General features: G+C 46.9%; 1 protein-coding gene across 2 annotated transcripts in view; it reads left to right on the plus strand.

Moving 5' to 3' along the window:
* LOC310768783 (SPARC-related modular calcium-binding protein 1-like) overlaps nucleotides 1-18,988 on the plus strand; it is a 65,622-nt gene extending 46,634 nt beyond the window's left edge. The window contains exons 6-12 of one of the 2 annotated variants that reach the window (XM_083627559.1): nucleotides 349-405; nucleotides 5,029-5,106; nucleotides 5,963-6,155; nucleotides 7,572-7,654; nucleotides 9,443-9,542; nucleotides 11,391-11,644; nucleotides 18,467-18,988. In XM_083627559.1, the coding sequence (XP_083483685.1) occupies nucleotides 349-405; nucleotides 5,029-5,106; nucleotides 5,963-6,155; nucleotides 7,572-7,654; nucleotides 9,443-9,542; nucleotides 11,391-11,631 (752 nt within the window). In that variant the 3' untranslated portion in view covers nucleotides 11,632-11,644; nucleotides 18,467-18,988. Of the gene's footprint in view, nucleotides 1-315; nucleotides 406-5,028; nucleotides 5,107-5,962; nucleotides 6,156-7,571; nucleotides 7,655-9,442; nucleotides 9,543-11,390; nucleotides 11,645-18,466 lie in introns of both variants that reach the window. The other variant, XM_083627558.1, reaches the window with a different exon arrangement.
* The last annotated feature ends 2,941 nt before the right edge of the window (nucleotides 18,989-21,929 follow it).

The raw sequence follows: 21,929 nt of genomic DNA on the forward strand, positions 1-21,929 counted from the left end.
CTCCCAAAAAGTAAGGGGAAATGTGTGTGCGTCTTATGGAGCGAATGCAGGCTGCGCAGCTATCCCAGAAGCCAGAACAGCAAAAGGGATCGCTGCGCAGAGGTCCCTCTTGCTGTTCTGGCTTCTGAGATTCAGAATATTATTTTTTCTTGTTTTCCTCCTCCAAAAACTAGGTGCGTCATACGGTCTGGTGCGTCTTATAGAGCGAAAAATACGGTGATCGCCTTAATAATAACCCCAGACTCTGACCCTCCTGTAGCTCTGAACTCCACCGCTCTTTGGACAGAGTAGATGACATTAAAACCTCTGTAATAGTTGCCTTCGAACTCTTTTCCTCCCTGAACGCAGAAGATGGCTCCAAGCCCCGGCCCACCCAGCCAAGCCCCTTCCCCCACAAGCAGGAAGGTAAGTGGCTCTCCTCTTGTGTAACCGCCCCCCATCATCTCCCGAAAAGCCACTTCTCCGCTCCAGCGGTGAGCAGCTTGGCCTATTGGTTGCACTATGGCAAATGTGTTGACTCCTTTGACCCCCCCAGGTGTTGCCAAACTACAATTTCCATCACCCCGGCCATTGGCCAGGCTTGCTGGGGCTGATGGGAGTTGTAGTGAACCTTGTAGGGTCAAAGGTTCCCCACATATGAAAGGTGTTATGTACTGAAGTTCTCACCCTGGGCCAGCAGGGGAATACTGTAGATAGTTCAGGTCCACATATGCAAATAATGGATCGAAAGTGACGTTCAGTGATTGGATAGTTACAGAAAGTGGTTACAGTTGCGTTGTAGTGGAGCTCTATAAAAGCAGGCTGGCTGAACCCTTCAGTTCAGTTCTGTTCTGGCCTGTGAATAAACAAGAGCTGTTTGGAGAATCGCTGTGTCGTCTGATATGTTCACCCACAACTTAACAAAAGGCTTGTGATATGATGTGCTGAAATAGCTCAATTGGTTAGAGGGGTGTTGATGACAAAGCCAAGGCTGTAGGTCTTGGGGTCCCTTCCATCTCTAAGATTCTATGATTGTTAGAACCCAAAATGGTGGAAGAGCTCCTTCTCTCTCATATACACAAAAGCCATACATTGAAAACACCAAGAAAAAAGCACACCAAAAACTCAGGCCAATGTAAGTTTCAATAGTGGGAGTGGTCCCTACTCATAAATCAATAGTAAGAAAAACAACATTTATCTTGAGCTTTTCTGTGCACACGTTGATCTACCCACAGGTAGTTGTTATCCCCCAGAAACGTAGAAAATGTTGTTTAGTCGTTTAGTCGTGTCCGACTCTTCGTGACCCCCTGGATCAGAGCACGCCAGGCACTCCTGTCTTCCACTGCCTCCCGCAGTTTGGTCAAACTCATGCTGGTAGCTTCAAGAACACTGTCCCACCATCTCGTCCTCTGTCGTCCCCTTCTCCTTGGGCCCTCCATCTTTCCCAACATCAGGGTCTTTTCCAGGGAGTCGTCTCTTCTCATGAGGTGGCCAAAGTCTTGGAGTCTCAGCTTCATGATCTGTCCTTCCAGTGAGCACTCAGGGCTGATTTCCTTCAGATTGGAGAGGTTTGATCTTCTTGCAGTCCATGGGACTCTCAAGAGTCTCCTCCAGCACCATAATTCAAAAGCATCAATTCTTTGGCGATCAGCCTTCTTGATGGTCCAGCTCTCACTTCCATACATCACTAATGGGAAAACCATAGCTTTAACTATACGGACCTTTGTCAGCAAGGTGATGTCTCTGCTTTTTAAGATGCTGTCTAGGTTTGTCATTGCTTTTCTCCTAAGAAGCAGGCGTCTTTTAATTTCGTGGCTGCTGTCACCATCTGCAGTGATCATGGAGCCCAAGAAAGTAGAAAATAACAGGATATATTTATCTGAAAGTCTTCAAACTTACACGACCCTTTAAAAATTAGCCGATGAAGGTGAATACATCGAAACAGGGCCTTGTTGTGGTTTCTAATCCTGGTTTCTGACTTCTGCTCTGTGATTGAAACGGAGTCTCCATCTGCCCGCTGATAAATTATAAGGCTCAACATTATTGTCGAGTGAAAAAGAGAAAATCTTTGTAACGAATTATTGTGTTATGCATATCTTTATGAGTTTGTAATCTCTATTTGAGTTTAAACAAAAAAAAAAATTTCCTTCCAGTAGCACCATAAAGACCAACTAAGTTAGTTCTTGGTATGAGCTTTCGTGTGCATGCACACTTCTTCAGATACACTGAAACAGAAGTTGCCAGATCCTTCTATATAGTGAGAAGGTGGGGAGGGGTATTACTCAGAAGGGTTTAATTGCAACTCATCACCAAACTTAAAACCATGGAGAGACCTGGTCTGAACAAAGACATTGGATTCTTATCTCATTATACATGACAAAGCCATTTTTCACCTTCTCACCCCTTGCTTTTTCCTGTAAGACCTATTGCAGTCGTTAAGAGTCGTCAACAGGCTCATCACAGCTATCTGCCAACCACCCATTCCCACCACCCACCTGAGTAATACCCCTCCCCACCTTCTCACTATATAGAAGGATCTGGCAACTTCTGTTTCAGTGTATCTGAAGAAGTGTGCATGCACACGAAAGCTCATACCAAGAACTAACTTAGTTGGTCTTTAAGGTGCTACTGGAAGGAAAATTTTTTTTTTTTTTTTTTGACTATGGCAGACCAACACGGCTACCTATCTGTAACTGGATCTATTTGAGTTTGTAATCCTTGTCAGAACACATACTTTTGAATGGATTAGTTTTTGTGACTATTGACTATTGATTTGTGAGTAGGGACCATTGCCACTACTGAAGCTTACATTGGCCAGAGTTATTGATGTGCTTTTTTCTTGGTATATTTAATACATTGAAAACACGCCTGCCCCCACAAGAATCCTGGGAACTATTTATTTACTTCTTTATTTATTGCATCCACAAACCAGCTTTTCCTCAAAGCTCAGGGTGGCGGAGGTGGTTCTCTTCATTTAAGGCCCACGACAACCCTGCGAGGTCGATTAGGCCAAAAGACAGCGACTGGCCCCAGGTCCCCCAGCAAACTTTATTCCTGAATGGGGATTTGAACCCAGTTCTCCCAGGTCCTAGGACGGCACTCTAACCACTGCACCACGCTGTCTGTCTGTAGTTTACCCCATCGTAGAGCTACGATTTTGAAATATACTTGGAGTCGAGAGTGGATTTCCTGCTCTTTATTCAGCTCATAGTGGTGAGGAGGAATGAAAGTTTCCCCAAAGTATCTGCTTTATATACATTATTTACACAATGGGCTGCACGTGATTGGCTAATTCCAGGATTCTCCCGTAGGCCAATCAGGTTGTGGATTCACTTCCACCTGGAGCTGGATTGGGTGGCTCCTGCGGACCAATCAGACTGCTGCATTGTTCTAGGACCAATCAGACTGCTGCATTCTGAATCCTATTGTTCTAGGACCAATCAGACTGTTGCATTTTGGATCCTGTTGTTCTAGGACCAATCAGACTGCTGCATTTTGGATCCTATTCAACTCAGTACATAACAGATTTCCATCCTCTGTCGCAAACAAGTTCCCAGAATTCTTTGGACGGGGCAAACATACTTTAAATGCACTCTGTGTGTGCAGCCTTAGTTGATGAATCAGTACAGACTGCCACCCACCGCTATCTGAGATCAAATCTCATTTATCCTTCCTGGGGGTTTACTTTTGAGTAGATGGGAAAGCAAGCAAAACACTTGTTTTTGGATCACACTGAAACCAGGCATTTAAAGCACTCGCCTGCCGCTTTAACAGTCACGGGGAATTCTGGGATCTGTAGTTCCCCCCCCCCCCCCGCAAATTGCACTTCCAAGGAAACTTGGGGGAAAGCCATGACTGTTAAAGTTGATGAATGTCAGGTCTGGATGTGACCTTGGAAGGAAAACAATAAGCATAAACCAGGGCTAGACATAGTGGCGCCCCCTCCAGATGTTTTGAATGACAGCTCCCATTATCCCTGACCATGGAGTGGGGCTGATGGGAGTTATAGTCCAAGGCGCCTGGTTGGCTTCATAAGGGACTTGCAATAACATTTTTTAAAAGTGTTCCTCTGTTAATTGTTACACTTTTTTAAAAGTGTTCCTCTGTTAATTGGGAAGAACTTTCTACTCGATCAAACGCCTTTTATTCCTTCGAATGAACATTGCAGTCCTAAAAAATATAATATTGGTTGTACGAGCCTTTTTAAAACAACCAGTAAAAATATTAGGTTAGCGCCTGTGTTTGGGTAGTGAGATAGAAAAAGAAAAATGGCATTTAGAGGCTTCTCCTTGCGGTAGGAGGGACATGGGTGGCGCTGTGGGTTAAACTACAGAGCCTAGGACTTGCAAATCAGAAGGCCAGCGGTTCGAATCCCCACGACGGGGTGAGCTCCCGTTGCTCGGTCCCTGCTCCTGCCAACCTAGCAGTTCGAAAGCACGTCAAAGTGCAAGTAGATAAATAGGTACCGCTCCGGCGGGAAGGTAAACGGTGTTTCCGTGCGCTGCTCTGGTTCGCCAGAAGCGGCTTAGTCCTGCTGGCCACGACCCGGAAGCTGTACGCCGGCTCCCTCGGCCAATAAAGCGAGATGAGCGCCGCAACCCCAGAGTCGGTCACGACTGGACCTAATGGTCAGGGGTCCCTTTACCTTTACCTTACCTTGCGGTAGGAGGGGAGCAACAACATTGAGGCAAATAATGCTTCTGAAAGCCAATTGTTAGAAATCGCAGGAGGGGGTAGGCCTCTTGTGCCGAGGTCCTGCTTGAGGCTTTCAGGTCACAGCCCCCCCAAAAGTTGTTTTTGTTGGGGGGGAAATCACTCTGCGAAATTGCCTGAGATCACGGCAACAAAAATGGCTGCCATTCTCTCTTTTCTTGCAAGCGTTTTTTTCTGGGAAACTTGTTAGCGATGCAAAGTGGTTCGGGAGGGTGTCGAAACAGATGGGTGGTGTGGGAGAGGTCCGTCCCCCCATAACATCTACTCTCCTGTCGTCCGTGCCTCTGTATGTGTGTGTGTTTGTGTGTGTGTGTGTTTCTGTCTCCCCCCATCTAGAGGGCACCTCCTTGCCGTTTCTCATCCCCATCATCATTCCGGATTTCAAGCCCAGCCGCACGGTGAAGCAAGCTCCAGGTGAGGGTCAGGATCCGTCGCTGTCATTTAATGGGTCAAATTTCAGGGGGGAAGTTCGCTGAACCTAATAATAATAATAATAATTAATAATTTATTATTTATACCCTGCCCAACTGGCTTGGCTTCCCCAGCCACTCTGCGCGGCTTCCAACAAAACACTAAAATACAATAACCTATTAAACATTAAAAGCTTCCCTAAACTGGGCTGCCTTCAGATGTCTTCTAAAAGTCTGGTAGTTGTTCTTCTCTTTGACATCTGGTGGGAGGGTGTTCCACAGGACGGGTGTCACTACCGAGAAGGCCCTCTGCCTGGTTCTCTGTAACCTCGCTTCTCACAATGAGGGAACCGCCAGAAGGCCCTCGGCGCTGGACCTCAGTGTCCGGGCAGAATGATGGAGGTGGAGATGCTCCTTCAGGTATACTGGGCCTTTGAGGCCGTTTAGGGCTTTAAAGGTCAGCACCAACACTTGGAATTGTGCTCGGAAACGTACTGGGAGCCAGTGTAGGTCTTTCAAGAACAGTGCTATATGGTCTCGGCGGCCGCTCCCAGTTACCGGTCTAGCTGCCACATTCTGGATTAGTTGTAGTTTCCGGGTCACCTTCAAAGGTAGCCCCACATAGAGCCTTGATCTTTAAAGCCCTAAATGCCTACTGCCCTGCATGCCTGAAGGAGCGTCTCCACCCCATCATTTAGGCCCAACACTGTGGTCCAGCTCTGAGGGCCTTCTGGCGGTTCCCTCACTGCGAGACACCTGTTGATTTCAATAGGCAGGGAGTTCCAGAGGTTAGATGCCGACACGCTAAACTTGTCTTCTTTGTTCCGATTGGTGGCTGCTTGCGCCACTCACCCCCGCAGAATACCCGCCGTCATGTGAGCAGGAGCGGCGAGAGGCTATTGATGAGGCCCGGCAGCACCAACAGGAGGGCACCTTCATCCCGGAGTGTGAGGGGGACGGCACCTATAAGGCCGTGCAGTGCCACCAGGCCACGGGGTATTGCTGGTGCGTGAGGGTGGACACTGGCCGGCCTGTTCCAGGAACTTCGACGAGGTCAGTGTCGCCCGACCCGTGAAGTCCGGAATGAGGGGTCCTGGTTCAGTCGGTGGAGCATGAGATTCTTAATCTCAGGGTTGCGGGTTCGAATCCCGCGTAGGGCAGAAGATTCCTGCACTTCAGGGGGTGGGATTAAACGACCTTCTTTGCTTCTAAGTGGGGGACTCCCATCATCAACAAAGTAGCACCATGAAGGCTATGTACAGTGGTACCTCAGGTTAAGTACTTAATTCGTTCCGGAGGTCCGTACTTAACCTGAAACTGTTCTTAACCTGAAACACCACTTTAGCTAATGGGGCCTCCCGCTGCCGCCGTGACGCCAGAGCACGATTTCTGTTCTCATCCTGAAGCAAAGTTCTTACCCTGAAGCACTATTTCTGGGTTAGCGGAGTCTGTAACCTGAAGCGTTTGTAACCCAAGGTACCACTGTACATTGAAGACACATCCTCCCGCCTCCTCACATGAATCCTGGGAACTATAGATTACACACCTCAGAGCTACAATTCCCAGCACCCTTGACAAACTACAGCTTCCAGGTTTTTTTTTGGGGGGGGGGTTATTTGCTGTCCACAGATGTAACAGTGTCTCCAGATGACCTGCTTATTAATCATTCAGTCTGTTTTGTTTATTAGTGGTCTTCCCCACAATATTTCTGTAAATTAGGCCTGGGCGATATATATCGATATACAGAGGTACCTTGGATTGCGAACTGAATCCATTCCGGAAGTCCGTTCTTAAACCAAAGCATTCTGAAACCAAGGCGTGCTTTCCCATAGCGGCGGGGTCTCAATTTACACTCAACAGGAAGCGGGACATGTTCTGCTTCCAAGGCAAAGTTCACAAACCAAAACACCTACTTCCGGGTTTGCAGCGTTCTCAATCCAAGTTGTTCATAAGCTAAGCTGTTCTTAAACCAAGGTACCACTGTTTTGCCCAGGACCGGTAAGAGCAGCAGACTGCGATGTTGGTTTCACTTAGCGATATATCGCTGGTGAAACCTCCGCCGCTCCTGCGTCCCTTTGCTGGCAGCGTCTCAGGAGCAATGGCGGTTTCACCAGTGATATATACGACGGGGAGGGAGAAACAAGCTGTATCGGCGAGGGGCCGATAGCTTGTTCCTCCCTCTGCCTCTTGCCTGCTCACCTGTGATGTCGAAAAGCTGATTATCACCCAGCCCCGGTAGGAATTGGTGCCTGAGCTTTCTTTTTTCCTCATCCTTTCCAACCCCTTTTCCTTTTGTGCTGTGTCTCTCATATTGGAAGCTTGAGGGCAGGGACAGTTGCTGAGTTTTTGGGCAGCTGCCTTTTCTGACTGAAGAGGGGGATTAAAAAAAATTAATCATATTGCCGTCATTGCTAGTATTCTCGTTGATGTTAGTATTCGCTCAGCGTCTCTCATCTTTCTTTCTCGCAGGAACTTCCCCCCGGACTGCGAAGCAGATGTGGCGGCCAAGAATGCAGAAATGAGCTCCCTGTTCCGGGATCGGCTTCTGCCAGGTGAGATCATGAATCTCTGCTTCTTCTTCTTTTCTTTATTTTTAATAAATATTTTATTAGTTTTTTAACATATCATTTTCAACAATTATTAAACATGCTTTTATATCTTATACGTTTTTTTGACTTCCATCAATCACATCTGAAAATTTTCCAATCTCTTCACTTAATTTACATTTCTTACTTTCACTGTTACATTTAAATAACTAATATCTCTCTTCTTTATCTTCTTTGCAATGTTTCATATATTTCTCCTTTCAAAACCTCTTGTAGTCTGACTAGCGTAATTTGTTGACTACAGTTGCTCTTCAAATAATTCATATATTTCTTCCAATCTTCTGTAAATCTCTGGTCCTGCAGGTTTCGAATCCTTCCTGTCATTTTGTCCAATTCTGCATAGTCCGTTAATTTTGTCTGCCATTCTTCTTTCATCGGTACAGTGGTACCTCGGGTTAAGTACTTAATTCGTTCCGGAGGTCCGTTCTTAACCTGAAACTGATCTTAACCTGAAGCACCACTTTAACTAATGGGGCCTCCTGCTGCTGCCACACCGCTGGAGCACGATTTCTGTTCTCATCCTGAAGCAAAGTTCTTAACCCGAGGCACTATTTCTTGGTTAGCGGAGTCTGTAACCTGAAGCGTCTGTAACCTGAAGAGTATGTAACCCGAGGTACCGCTGTATTTCTTCTTGCTTCCATTTCTGGGCCAACAATACTGAATCTCTGCTTCTTTTCAAACACTTTTTCACCAGGTGCCACTGAGCACAGACCATAGCTGTCAACTTTTGCCTTTTCTTGCGAGGAATCTGTTAAGTTGTGGGTGAATATATCAGGCGACACAGCGATTCTTCAAACAGCTCTTATTTATTCAGAGGCTAGAACAGAACTGAACTGAAGGGTTCAGTCAGCCTGCTTATATAGAGCTCCAGTACAACGTAACTGTAACAATTTTCTAAAACTATCCAATCACTGAACGTCACTTTCGATCCCTTATTTGCATAACTATCTACAGTATCCCCCTGCTGGCCCAGGGTGAGAACTTCAGTACATAACAGAATCCTATTCTGAATAAGGGAATTTCTCTTAAAAAACGGGAATAATAATAATAATAATAATAATAATAATAATAATAATAATATCTTTATTGTCATTGCCCCCTCTCGGGGACAACGAAATTACTTGACTGCTCCATAAAAACACTAATTAAACAATACAGTATAGTACAGCAAGGAAGATTAGATGACTTTCAAAGTCCAGGCTTCCCATTCAGGGCCGAGATCGCTCTGGAGAAGAAGCTGTTCTTAAGACGGCTCGTTCTTGTCTTCATCGTCCTGTATCTCCGTCCCGACGGCAGGAGCTCGAAGAGACAGTGACCAGGATGCGATGGATCTTTTACTATGTCCAGTGCCTTCCTATGGCACCTTGTGGCATAAATCTGCTCTAAGGTGGAGAGTGGGCAGCCAACAATGCTCTCTGCTGCCTTAACAACTCTGCACAACCCCATCCTGTCCTGGGTAGTTCAGCTTCCGTACCACACACATAAGCCATAAGTGAGCACGCTCTCAATGGCACAGTGATAGAAGGCAAGCAGCAGTTTCTGCGGAAGATGGTTTTTCCTTAGAATTCTCAAAAAGTACAGTCTCTGCTGCGCCTTCTTCACAAAAATCTGAACGTTGTTACCCTCTCCACACAGACCCCATCAATCAAAAGTGGCTGGGAAACGTTGACAGCTATGGCACAGACCCGTGTGAGTCTCGAGAGGCAAATTATTCCCTTTGTTCTTTCCTGCTAGGTTGTCCAGGGTCCAAGAAGGTAGAGTTCCTCTCCAATCTGATCAAGGCCTTGGCTTCCGACATGTTGCAGTCGAGGATGATGCCGGTTCCATACCGAAGGTAAATACTGCTCTTTTTCTTTCTCTCCCTCTCTCTCTCTCTCTCTCTCTCTCTCTCTGAAGGGGCACAGGGGAGAGAGTTGTTGCCAAACGTTTTAAGCAAGAGTTGAAATCTAATAGAGGATTCCATCGTTGAACCAGAAACAGGTTTGCTTGTGAGGTAATGGTCATGTTGTTGTTGTTTAGTCGTTTAGTCGTGTCCGACTCTTCATGACCCCATGGACCAGAGCATTCCAGGTACTCCTGTCTTCCACTGCCTCCCGCAGTTTGGTCAGACTCATGTTTGTCTCTTCGAGAACACTGTCCCACCATCTCGTCCTCTGCCGTCCCCTTCTCCTTGCGCCCTCCATCTTTCCCAACATCAGGGTCTTTTCCAGGGAGTCTTCTCTTCTCATGAGGTGGCCAAAGTATTGGAGCCTCAGCTTCAGGATCTGTCCTTCCAGTGAGCACTCAGGGCTGATTTCCTTCAGAATGGAGAGGTTTGATCTTCTTGCAGTCCATGGGACTCTCAAGAGTCTCCTCCAGCACCAGAATTCAAAAGCATCCATTCTTCGGCGATCAGCCTTCTTTATGGTCCAGCTCTCACTTCCATACATCATTACTGGGAAAACCATAGTTGCCACCTAAGGACCACCCTCTGTTGTTGCCATCTGGTCTGTCTTGAGAAACAATGGAGTAAGCCTCGGGGGGTGAAATCAATTCTGGGAGGTTAGGTAGTTACAATGGAATGGTCTCGGTGGTGGGGTTCACATTTTTATTCTTACTTATGTATGATTATTACTTTGTCAAAATAAAAACAAAAAATACAAAAGGGGGAAAAATACAAATACAAATGCAGACTGGAGTCCCTAAGACAGTTGGATGGCTCCTTGTACGCCTCCTTCTGCCAATTCCTGCAGCCAAGCTGGTGCCAAACGTCTTGCTCTGCTTTCCTTTACACCACATCAGTGAGGCCCAGAGGGGATTCTTGTCATCTGGTCAGCCCAGGACCTCTAGATCAGGGGTAGGCAAACTAAGGCTCGGGGGCCAGATCTGGCCCAATACCCTTCTAAATCCGGCCCACGGACGGTCCAGGAATCAGCGTGTTTTTACATGAGTAGAATGTGTGCTTTTATTTAAAATGCATCTCTGGGTTATTTGTGGGGCATAGGAATTCGTTCATTCCCCCCAAAATAAAATATAGTCCGGCCCCCCACAAGGTCTGAGGGACAGTGGACCGGCCCCCTGCTGAAAACGTTCGCTGACCCCTGGACTAGAGCATCCTTGGGGTCCCTTCCAACTCTAGAACTCTATGATTCTAGAATTTTTGCTAGATTCCAAGCCTGCACTCTTGGAGTTTGGGGTGGCAGGCATCAATAAAGGTAAAAGGACCCCTGACCATTAGGTCCAGTCGTGGCCGACTCTGGGGTTGCGCCGCTCATCTCGCTTTATTGGCCGAGGGAGCCGGCGTACAGCTTCCGGGTCATGTGGCCAGCAGGACTAAGCCGCTTCTGGCGAACCAGAGCAGCGCACGGAAACGCCGTTTACCTTCCTGCCGGAGCTGTACCTATTCATCTACTTGCACTTTGACGTGCTTTCGAACTGCTAGGTTGGCAGGAGCTGGGACCGAGCAACGGGAGCTCACCCCGTCGCGGGGATTCGAACCGCCGACCTTCTGATCAGCAAGTCCTAGGCTCTGTGGTTTAACCCACAGCGCCACCCGCATCCCTTGGCAGGCAACAATACTTTAAAAGACATTTCTCATTTTCAAGAAATGCACCAAAGACATTTCTCTTTTTAAGGAAGAAACCAAACTAGGTTTCCCTGATCCAGCAAGGCTCTCCTGACCCCCTCTGCTCCCCACCTGCAGGTTTTCGGACAGCCTGACGGGGCCCAGCCTGGAGGAACGTGCGGTGCGCTGGCAGTTTGTCCGCCTGGACAAGGACTTCAGCAACAGCATCAGCGAGCGGGAGCTGCGGCCCCTCAAGCTCTACATGAAGAGGAACACCCGGCCCAAGCGCTGCGTCCGCAAGTTCCTGGACTACTGTGACCTGGATGAGAACAAGCTGATCTCCTTGCATGAGCTCAAAGGCTGCCTGGGGCTGAGTTAGCCCTACACACATGGTGCGTATACTCCCGTGCCCCTCGCTCACCTGTTGGTAACTCCACAATATTATTATTATTATTATTATTATTATTATTATTATTATTATTATTATTATTTTTAACTCCAGCGGGTGCAGAATGCCGCGGTGAGGCTCCTTACGGGGTCCTTGCCATTCATCCAGTGCTTTTCCAGCTGCACTGGCTCCCGGTGGAGTACAGGGTCAGGTTTAAGGTGCTGGTTTTGACCTTTAAAGCCCTACGCGGCCTAGGACCCACATACCTACGGGACCACCTCTCCTGGTATGCCCCGCGGAGGACCTTAAGGTCCGCAAATGACAACATTTTGGAGGTCCCAGGTCGCAAGGTGGTTAGATTGGTCTCAACTAGCGCCAGGGCCTTTTCAGTACTGGCCCCAACTTGGTGGAACGCTCTGTCACAAGAGACCAGGGCCCTGCGGGACTTGACATCTTTCCGCAGGGCCTGCAAGACGGAGCTGTTCCGCCTGGCCTTTGGTTTGGACTCAGTCTGACCCTTACGTTTCCCTCCCCTTATGGTTTTGATCTATGGGCTACTTTTAAAATGAGGCTGCATTTTAAATGGCATTTTAACCTGTATTTTAAATTGGGTCCCCCCCCTATTTTGTTTTTACTGTAATTTTACTGGTGTTAGCTGCCCTGAGCCCTGCTCTGGCCGGGGAGGGCGGGTATAAATAAAATTTATCATCATCATCATCATTTATACCTCACCTTTCCTCCAGGGAGTTCAAAGTGGTGTGCAAAGATCTCCCTATTTTTCTCCTCAGAACAACCCTGTGGGGTAGGTTAGGCTGAGAGGGAGCGGCTGGCTAACAAGGCCACACCCAGTGAGTTTCATGGCTGAGTGGGGAACTGAACCGTGATCTCTCAGGTCCCTTTCTTTTCCCCCCAAAGTGGGTTTGTTGTTGTTTTTTGCAAAGTCTCCAACAAATAAATAAATAAATTGAAGTTTTCTAAGCTATCTTTTAGGGGTGTGGGTGACGCTGTGGGTTAAACCACCAAGCCTAGGACTTGCCGATCAGAAGGTTGGCTGTTCAAATCCCTGTGACGGGGTGAGCTCCCATTGCTCAGTCCCAGCTCCTGCCAACCTAGCAGTTCGAAAGCACGTCAAAGTGCAAGTAGATAAATAGGTACCACTCCGGCGGGAAGGTAAACAGTGTTTCCGTGCGCTGCTCTGGTTCGCCAGAAGCAGCTTAGTCATGCTGGCCACACGACCCGGAAGCTGTATGCTTGCTCCCTCAGCCAATAAAGTGAGATGAGCACCGCAACCCCAGAGTCGGCCACGACTGGACCTAATGGACATGGGTCCCTTTACCTTTTTAGCTATCTTTTAGGAAATTCGCCCCTCAAAATCAACATTTCCTATGTGGGCTGAAATACGCCTGGGTTTCCCCGGACATTTTAACCGAATTTTGCAAGGACGAAATTTTCGACAGACGAATCCCAGCTATGTCCGGAAAATTCCAAACATTGGGCAGCCCTCGTATATGTTCCAATATTCTGCTGGGGTAGAACTATAGATAGATTGATATGTCAACAGATGGATAGACAGACGGATAAAGAGTAATGGATGTAAAATTTGGCATTCTGAGAATTTGATTTTTTAAAAAAAATATATAAATTGTTTCATGAAATTTAAACACTGCTTGATTGTAAATATAAAAATAAAAGATGCAAAGAGGTGATGAAATGGGCCACAAATTCCTTGCTTTCCTATGCCTGTCATCACTGACAAGTAATTTGGATGCTGTTTCCACCCTGCTCCTTGTCTCTCCACAAATAATCGCACCTGTGAGTGCCCAGGAAGGCAACCTGCTTGCGTGCTTCATAGCTCTGAGCCCTGTGAAACTTCTCGCTTGCTCAGCCAGCTCCCCTGGGATCTCCTGTTTTTCTGCCTCCAAATTGGTCACTTGGCTTTCCTTAATCCAGAATGCGGCAGCTAGACTGGTGACTGGGAGCAGCTGCCGAGACCATATAACACTGGTGTTGAAAGACCTACATTGGCTCCCAGTATGTAGACAACTGATGGGAGGGCGTTCCACCAGGTTGGTGCCACTACCGAGAAGGCTCTCTGCCTGGTTCCCTGTACTCTCACTTCTCGCAATGAGGGAACTGCCAGAAGGCCCTCAGAGCTGGACCACAGTGTCCAGCCTAAATGATGGGGTGGAGACGCTCCTTCAGGTATGCAGGGCAGTAGGAGTTTAGGGCTTTAAAGATCAAGGCTCTATGTGGGGCTACCTTTAAAGGTGACTCAGAAACTACAACTAATCCAGAATGCGGCAGCTAGACTGGTGACTGGGAGCGGCTGCCAAGACCATACAACACCAGTCTTGAAAGACCTACACTGGCTCCCAGTACGTTTCCGAGCACAATTCCAAGTGTTGGTGCTGACCTTTAAAGCCCTAAACGGCCTTGGTCCAGTATATCTAAAGCACCATCTCCACCCCCATCGTTCAGCCCGGACACTGAGGTCCAGCTCCGAGGGCCTTCTGGCGGTTCCCTCACTGCGAGAGGCCAAGTTACAGGGAACCAGGCAGAGGGCCTTCTCGGTGGTGGCACCTGCCCTGTGGAACGCCCTCCCTTCAGATGTCAAAGAGAAAAATAACTACAGTGGTACCTCGGGTTACATACGCTTCAGGTTACAGACTCCGCTAACCCAGAAATAGTGCTTCAGGTTAAGAACTTTGCTTCAGGATAAGAACAGAAATTGTGCTCTGGTGGCGCGGCGGCAGCAGGAGGCCCCATTAGCTAAAGTAGTGCTTCAGGTTAAGAACAGTTTCGGGTTAAGAACAGACCTCCGGAACGAATTAAGTACTTAACCCGAGGTACCACTGTACCAAACTTTTAGAAGACATCTGAAGGGAGTCCTGTTTAGGGAAGCTTTTAATATTTAATAGATTATTGTATTGTTGGAAGCCGCCCAGAGTGGCTGGGGAAATCCAGCCAGATGGGCGGGGTATAAATAATAAATTAAAGAGTTAAGATAAACGAAAGAGGGTAAGGATTTGCTGATTTGATTATTTAAATGGGAATACAAAAAGGGGAGGTGTGAGGAGGCCAAGGAAACAAGCAAATGAGTTTAAAGTTACAAAAAACGGATTTGTTTTTAATTCTTTTTTACCTATTTGTTTTTTGTATTTCGTATTTTTATTCTTCTTTTTTCTTTTTTATGTATGCTCTCGTTTTGGTATCTTTTTCTTTCTATATGGCTTTTTTCTATTTTGTAAACCTCTGTTTTTGTAAAACCTCAATAAATATATTTTAAAATAAATAAATAAATAAATAAATTATTATTATTATTATTATTATTCCTTGCCCCTGGTCTCTAAAGCAGCAGCACCAGCAGCAGCCTTGCCGGCCTCTGAGATTTGCCAGGGCTTGGAACAAACTGTTCCTCTCTCAAAGCCTCACCACCGCCCCCCAACCACCCTTCCCCACCCCACTCATATAACTTAAAGCCAGCTCCAGCCTCTCCCTCTACCAGCTTCCATTGCAGACAAAGGGGGACTCTGTGCAATACCTTCTGGTGGATTAAGCGTGGATTAGCTGCGCGGAACACAGTTGCCTGCAAAATGCTTGCAGCGTCGACTCGGAGCAGAAAGTTGGGGGGGGGTTTGATTAGGTTAACTTGAAACACTCTACGCACCTCCCAAAACAGGGCAAATTGATTTCTTGTTCCTTGCAACTGCGTGTGGGAGATTCCAAACCCTAATTAAAGTCTAAAATGCTTTGGGTTTCTTCCCCCCCCCCCCCGTTAACTTCGCACAATGCACGTGGCGGAATTTTATTTTTAATTTTTATTAATAATTTATTTACAACACAGTCCACAACAACTCATTCATACAAACAAACCCAACGCCGTTGCCAATTTAATTATCAAAATTAAACTACTATCCCCTTACACAAAGAAAACATAATATAAAAAGACTTTATCCTGTAAACGGCCTCCTTATTTACTTCTTGCATACTGTTTTTTTATATGTGATTATTACAGTTTTTCCTAATTCTGACTTAAAAAACCGCAAAGTCTCCTGCAGAAATTAATCGAAACAAGTCCAGGTGTATATTTTGGGCAGTGTTTGGTAAAGTATTCTCTGCATTTTCCCCATTCTTTTTTAAATCCTTGTCTGGGTTGTCCCCTAATTGTCTCTGTTTATCTGGCCAATTCAGTATAATCTATAATAATAATAATAATTTATTATTTGTACCCCGCCCATCTGGCTGAGTTTCCCCAGCCACTCTGGGCGGCTTCCAATCAAGTGTTAAAAACAATACAGCATTAAATATTAAAAACTTCCCTAAACAGGGCTGTCTTCAGATGTCTTTTAAAAAGAAGATAGCTGCTTATTTCTTTCACATCTGGTGGGAGGGTGTTCCACAGGGCGGGTGCCACTACCGAAAAGGCCCTCTGCCTGGTTCCCTGTAACCTCACTTCTCGCAATGAGGGAACCGCCAGAAAGCCCTCAGCGCTGGACCTCAGTGTCCAGGCAGAACGATGGGGGTGGAGATGCTCCTTCAGGTATAATAATTTATCCTGCCACTCCATTTTTGTTGGCACAAATTCTTTTTTTCCAATTTTTGGCAATTAAGGTCCTCGCCGCGCCTGCGGCATAAAGCAATATTTTCCGATCTTTTGCTACACCTGTGTCTGTTATTCCTAATAGGAAAGCTTCTGTATTTTTCAGAAAGTTGTATTTAAACTTTTTTTTAATAATAATAATAATAATAATAATAATAATAATTTATTATTTATACCCCGCCCATCTGGCTGGGCTTCCCCAGCCACTCTGGGCGGGTTCCAAAAAAATATTAAAATACTGTAATACATCAAACATTAAAAACTTCCCTAAACAGGGCTGCCTTCAGATGTCTTCTAAAAGTCTGGTAGTTCTTGTTCTCTTTGACATCTGGTGGGAGGGCGTTCCACAGGGCGGGTGCCACTACCAAGAAGGCCCTCTGCCTGGTTCCCTGTAACCTCACTTCTTGCAGCAAGGGAACCGCCAGAAGGCCCTCGGAGCTGGACCTCAGTGTCCAGGTAGAACGATGGGGGTGGAGACGCTCCTTCAGATATACTGGACCGAGGCCGTTTAGGGCTTTAAAGTTTTTAAGTTCATCATATACTATATCTCAGAAGCTTTTGATTTTTTTACAGGTCCACCAGATATGTATAAGTGACAAAATTTTAATTTTGTCTTTGTTCATTTGCTTAATTCTCCCCAAGCTTCTCCCTGCCTTTCGAGTTGGTTTTTCCTCTTCCCCAATTTAATTCACTGCCTCTAGCACAAGCTCCTGGAAACTACCTGCAGGAGCAAAGAATGACAGTCTGAAAAACTTTCCGTTCGCATTCAGGTTATCTTTCTAGGGTGGGGATGTGAAATTAAGGATGGGTCAGTTTCTGAAGGCTGGGTACGGATCCCATAGCCTCCTCTGCAAAAGACTCAGCTGCTATTTTATAACAGATTAAGCACAGGGTATGTTCACATTAGGGACGTGGGTAGCGCTGTGGGTTAAACCACAGAGCCTAGGACTTGCCGATCAGAAGGTTGGCGGTTCGAATCCCTGCGACGGGGTGAGCTCCCGTTGCTCGGTCCCTGCTCCTGCCAACCTAGCAGTTCAAAAGCACATCAAAGTGCAAGTAGATAAATAGGTACCGCTCTGGCGGGAAGGTAAACGGTGTTTCCGTGCGCTGCTCTGGTTCGCCAGAAGTGGCTCAGTCATGCTGGCCACATGACCCGGAAGCTGTACGCCGGCTCCCTCGGCCAGTAAAGCGAGATGAGCGCCGCACCCCCGGAGTCAGCCACGACTGGACCTAATGGTCAGGGGTACCTTTACCTTTTTATGTTCACATTAGCGGTTTAAAGCACAGCAAAGTCATTTCCTCCTCGCTGCATATCAAGCCATGCTTGCACGCTGTCAAGATTTATGTATAAGCTAAACAAGCTATAGCTTAGAAGCCCGCTCTCTTGGGGGCCCCCCCCCAAAAAATAACAACAAACAAAATAAAACCTGCATACAGCAACAGTGTTTTGTGTTGTGTAGGCTCCTATGATGTAAGTAATGGGCCCCGCCTGCTAGCCTGTTCCCTAAACTATCACTATTTTGCTCAATTCGATATATCAGGTGCCTACATTCTGCATGGACTCTTTGCATGGCAACATGTGCAAATGGCTTTATATACCTATTACAGTGGTACCTTGGGTTAAGAATTCGTTCCAGAGGTCCGTTCTTAACCTAAAACGGTTCTTAACCTGAAGTGTGCTTTCGCTAATGGGGTCTCCCACTGCTGCTGCGCCACTGGCGCACAATTTCTGTTCTTATCCTGGGGCAAAGTTCTTAACCTGGAGCAACCACTTCCCGGTTAGCGGAGTTTGCAACCCAAAGCGTCTATAACGCAAGGTACCACTGTAGGTCCATAAATTACCATATATTCAACACACAAAACAGCAACATTTGTTGTTGACAAAGGAGAGCTGGACATATAAAGGACCCCATAACCTTCAGTAGCTTAGGGCCTCATCAAACCTAAATCCGGCCCTGGAGATATGTGACCCCCGCTCTTCCGTGAAGCTCTCTTAGTGACCTTTGTCGAATCTCATCCCAGCCTAACTCAGAGGACTATGCACTGCTAATCTACAAAAAGCTTACCTATGTTGATGATTTGCATCCTAAAAGAAAAAGCCAGGTGTGCAATATCTCCCTTTCTACTCGCCTAGATGTGATTCTTAGTCGCCGCAGGTGACCAGGCTAGTGTTGGATTGTGAGCCTCTTCAGAACTTAATTTCTCACCCTCTTTCTCTCTCCATAGACTTCCCCCTGACAAAGAATGGCGCTTTCCCCCTCCAGAAGCCCAGGGGGCGCTCTCTCATTCTCTGAGCACTGCATTCCCGCCTCTGGTTGCAGACTCTTTGCACTTTAAAGAGACGGACTGGACTTTCTGCCCAGAAGGTTGACGACGGTTCCGGGAAGTGGAGATAAACGTGGAAAGGGGTGGGACAAACGTGGCTGTCAGTCCATTTTCTGTGTTTTCCTTTTTATTTTATTTTATTTGCTTTTTTAAAAAAGAAACATAGATAACAACAGTTCTGCAGAAACCATCTACCTTAGTAGATTTTTTTATATATGTATAAAAAATAAGAAATAATAATCTTTGCTTTATTTTTGCAACGTAATTTTTAAGAGAGAGAGAAAAAAGTGAATGTAAGGGGACTTCCATGTTTGTTAGAGGGTGTTTCAAAAGGCTGTGCTTTTCAGTTGCGTAAAAAAATCAGCTGGGTTTTAAAATGAATTGTAGTCTGTTTATTTGAATCAATAAATTATGGATATACAAGGGCGGTTTCTTTCATATTTCTGGGTTCCTTTACGTGGAATTAATATCGGAGGCCCTACTTGAATATTGAAAATTTTTTACTTATCTGCTTGTTGTTGTTTAGTCGTTTAGTCGTGTCCGACTCTTCGTGACCCCCTGGACCAGAGCACGCCAGGCACTCCTGTCTTCCACTGCCTCCCGCAGTTTGGTCAAACTCATGCTGGTAGCTTCGAGAACACTGGCCAACCAATTCATTGCCAAAGAACTGGTGCTTTTGAATTCTGGTGCTCGAGGAGACTCTTGAGAGTCCCATGGACTGCAAGAAGATCAAACCTCTCCATTCTGAAGGAAATCAGCCCTGAGTGCTCACTGGAAGGACAGATCCTGAAGCTGAGGCTCCAAGACTTTGGCCACCTCATGAGAAGAGAAGACTCCCTGGAAAAGACCCTGATGTTGGGAAAGATGGAGGGCACAAGGAGAAGGGGATGACAGAGGACGAGATGGTTGGACAGTGTTCTTGAAGCTACAATCATGAGTTTGACCAAACTGCGGGAGGCAGTGGAAGACAGGAGTACCTGGCATGCTCTGGTCCAGGGGGTCATGAAGAGTCGGACACGACTAAACAACTAAACAACAACAACAACAGACAGGGTTGCCTTCAGATGTCTTCTAAAAGTCAGATAGTTGTTTATTTCTTTGACGTCTGATGGGAGAGCGTTCCCATCTGCCTGGTTCCCTGTAACCTCACTTCTCGCAGGGAGGGAACCGCCAAAAGGCCCTCGGCGCTGGACCTCAGTATCCGGGCAGAACAATGGGGTTGGAGACGCTCCTTCAGATATACTGGGCCTTTGATGCCATTAGGGCTTTAAAAGTCAGCACCAACACTTTGAATTGTGCTCAGAAACGTACTGTAGGTCTTTCAGAACCGGTGTTACATGGTCTTGGCTGCCACTCCCAGTCACCAGTCTAATGTATTTGTGTGCAAGCCAGTTTTATCTTATTTTAACCTTCCATTTGATTTCCTTTCCCCTGTTCTCCTGTACCTGTTACCCCTTTGTAACCACTTCCTGCCCACCACAGCCTGTTATAACTCGGGTTCCAGTGCAGCCCTGTGGCTGAGGTTGCGGAAAACAAGTATTTTTTTCTATACTTCCCTGCTCACAATTCCTTGGAGTTTTGCGCCCTCTGCTGGAATAACACAGCATTACTTAAGAAGTGTTTATGCTCAGGTAAAACGGATCTCTCTCTTTTTAGGTTGCTTGCTAAATCCTTTATTTTCATACTCAAAGCGATTCGTTCCTAAAACAAGAGGTGCTGGACCAGGGGCCTGCACAGAAGCTGGAAAATCCTGTGCCTCTTTTTCCCGTTCTGCGTAACCTGTCATCAAATGTGCAAATGTGCCTATATCTTAAACGGATTTTCTGCCTATATACATAGAAACTAAAGGCTGTCGTCACGCTCTGCAGTTGCAGACGCAGGGAGGGTGATCTGTGGGCGGCGGGTAAGCAGGGTGGTGAGATGTAAAGATGGGGGGGTTGGTCTAACTTGGACACATTCATAGAATTGTAGAGTTGGAAGGGACCCCAAGGGTCATCTAGTCCAACCCCGAATCTCAGCTAATGCATCCACGACAGGGTTGCCATATTGTGAAGAGCAAAAAAGGGGACACATTTGCTGACTGGTGACCCTACTCATGAAAAAGATGTGTCCTGAAAAAAGGTGAGGAGAGCACTCTTGCGCTTGAGGGCTTCCTGTGGGTTTCCCACAGACATCTGGTGGGCCACTGTGAGAGCAAGTTCTTATCACACTCCTATCTGGACTTGGGGAAATGCAGCGGTTCTGTGATGGGACGTGTGCTTTGCACGGAAAAAGTATCAGATGCAATCCTTGGCATCTCCAGGTGGGGCTGGGAGAGATCTCTATCTGAAACTGCCAGTTAGAGTAGGCAATACTGAGCCTGTTGGACCAATGGTCTGATTCAGTATAAGGCAGCTCCCTGTGTTCCTATGTATCAGGAAGGCCTCATTTACTGCTTCCTGCCACAGCCCCTGGTTTTGCCTTTGGGGAAAAGGTAAAGGGACCCCTGACCATTAGGTCCAGTCGTGGCTGACTCTGGGGTTGCAGTGCTCATCTCGCTTTACTGGCCGAGGGAGCCAGCATACAGCTTCCGAGTCATGTGGCCACCATGAATAAGCAGCTTCTGGCGAACCAGAGCAGCGCATGGAAACGCCGTTTACCTTCCCGCCGGAGCGGTACCTATTTATCTACTTGCACTTTGACGTGCTTTCAAACTGCTAGGTTGGCAGGAGCAGGGACCGAGTAACGGGAGCTCACCCCGTTGCGGGGATTCGAACTGCCGACCTTCTGATCGGCAAGCCCTAGGCTCTGTGGTCTAACCCACAGCGCCACCCGCGTCCCTATTATTATTATTATTATTATTATTATTATTATTATTTATACCCTGCCCATCTGGCTGGATTTCCCCAGCCACTCTGGGCGGCTTCCAACAGAACACTAACAATACAATAACCTATTAAACATTAAAAGCTTCCCTAAACAGGGCTGCCTTCAGATGTCTTCTAAACATCTGGTGGGAGGGCATTCCACAGGGCAGGCGCCACTACCGAGAAGGCCCTCTGCCTGGTTCCCTGTAACTTGGCTTCTCGCAGTGAGGGAACCGCCAGAAGGCCCTCGGCGCTGGACCTCAGGGTCCGGGCAGAACATGGGGGTGGAGACGCTCCTTCAGGTATACTGGACCGAGGCCGTTTAGGGCTTTCAAGGTCAGGTGTAGTGTACATTGTTGTTTTTGTTACCCCACCCATCTGGGTGGCTCCCAACATCATCATCATAGAATCATAGAGTTGGAAGAGACCACAAGGGCCATCGAGTCCAACCCCCTGCCAAGCAGGAAACACCATCAGAGCACTCCTGACATATGGTTGTCAAGCCTCTGCTTAAAGAC

The sequence above is a fragment of the Podarcis filfolensis genome (assembly GCF_964270895.1).
Source record: "Podarcis filfolensis genome assembly, chromosome: 8".
NCBI lineage: Eukaryota > Metazoa > Chordata > Lepidosauria > Squamata > Lacertidae > Podarcis > Podarcis filfolensis.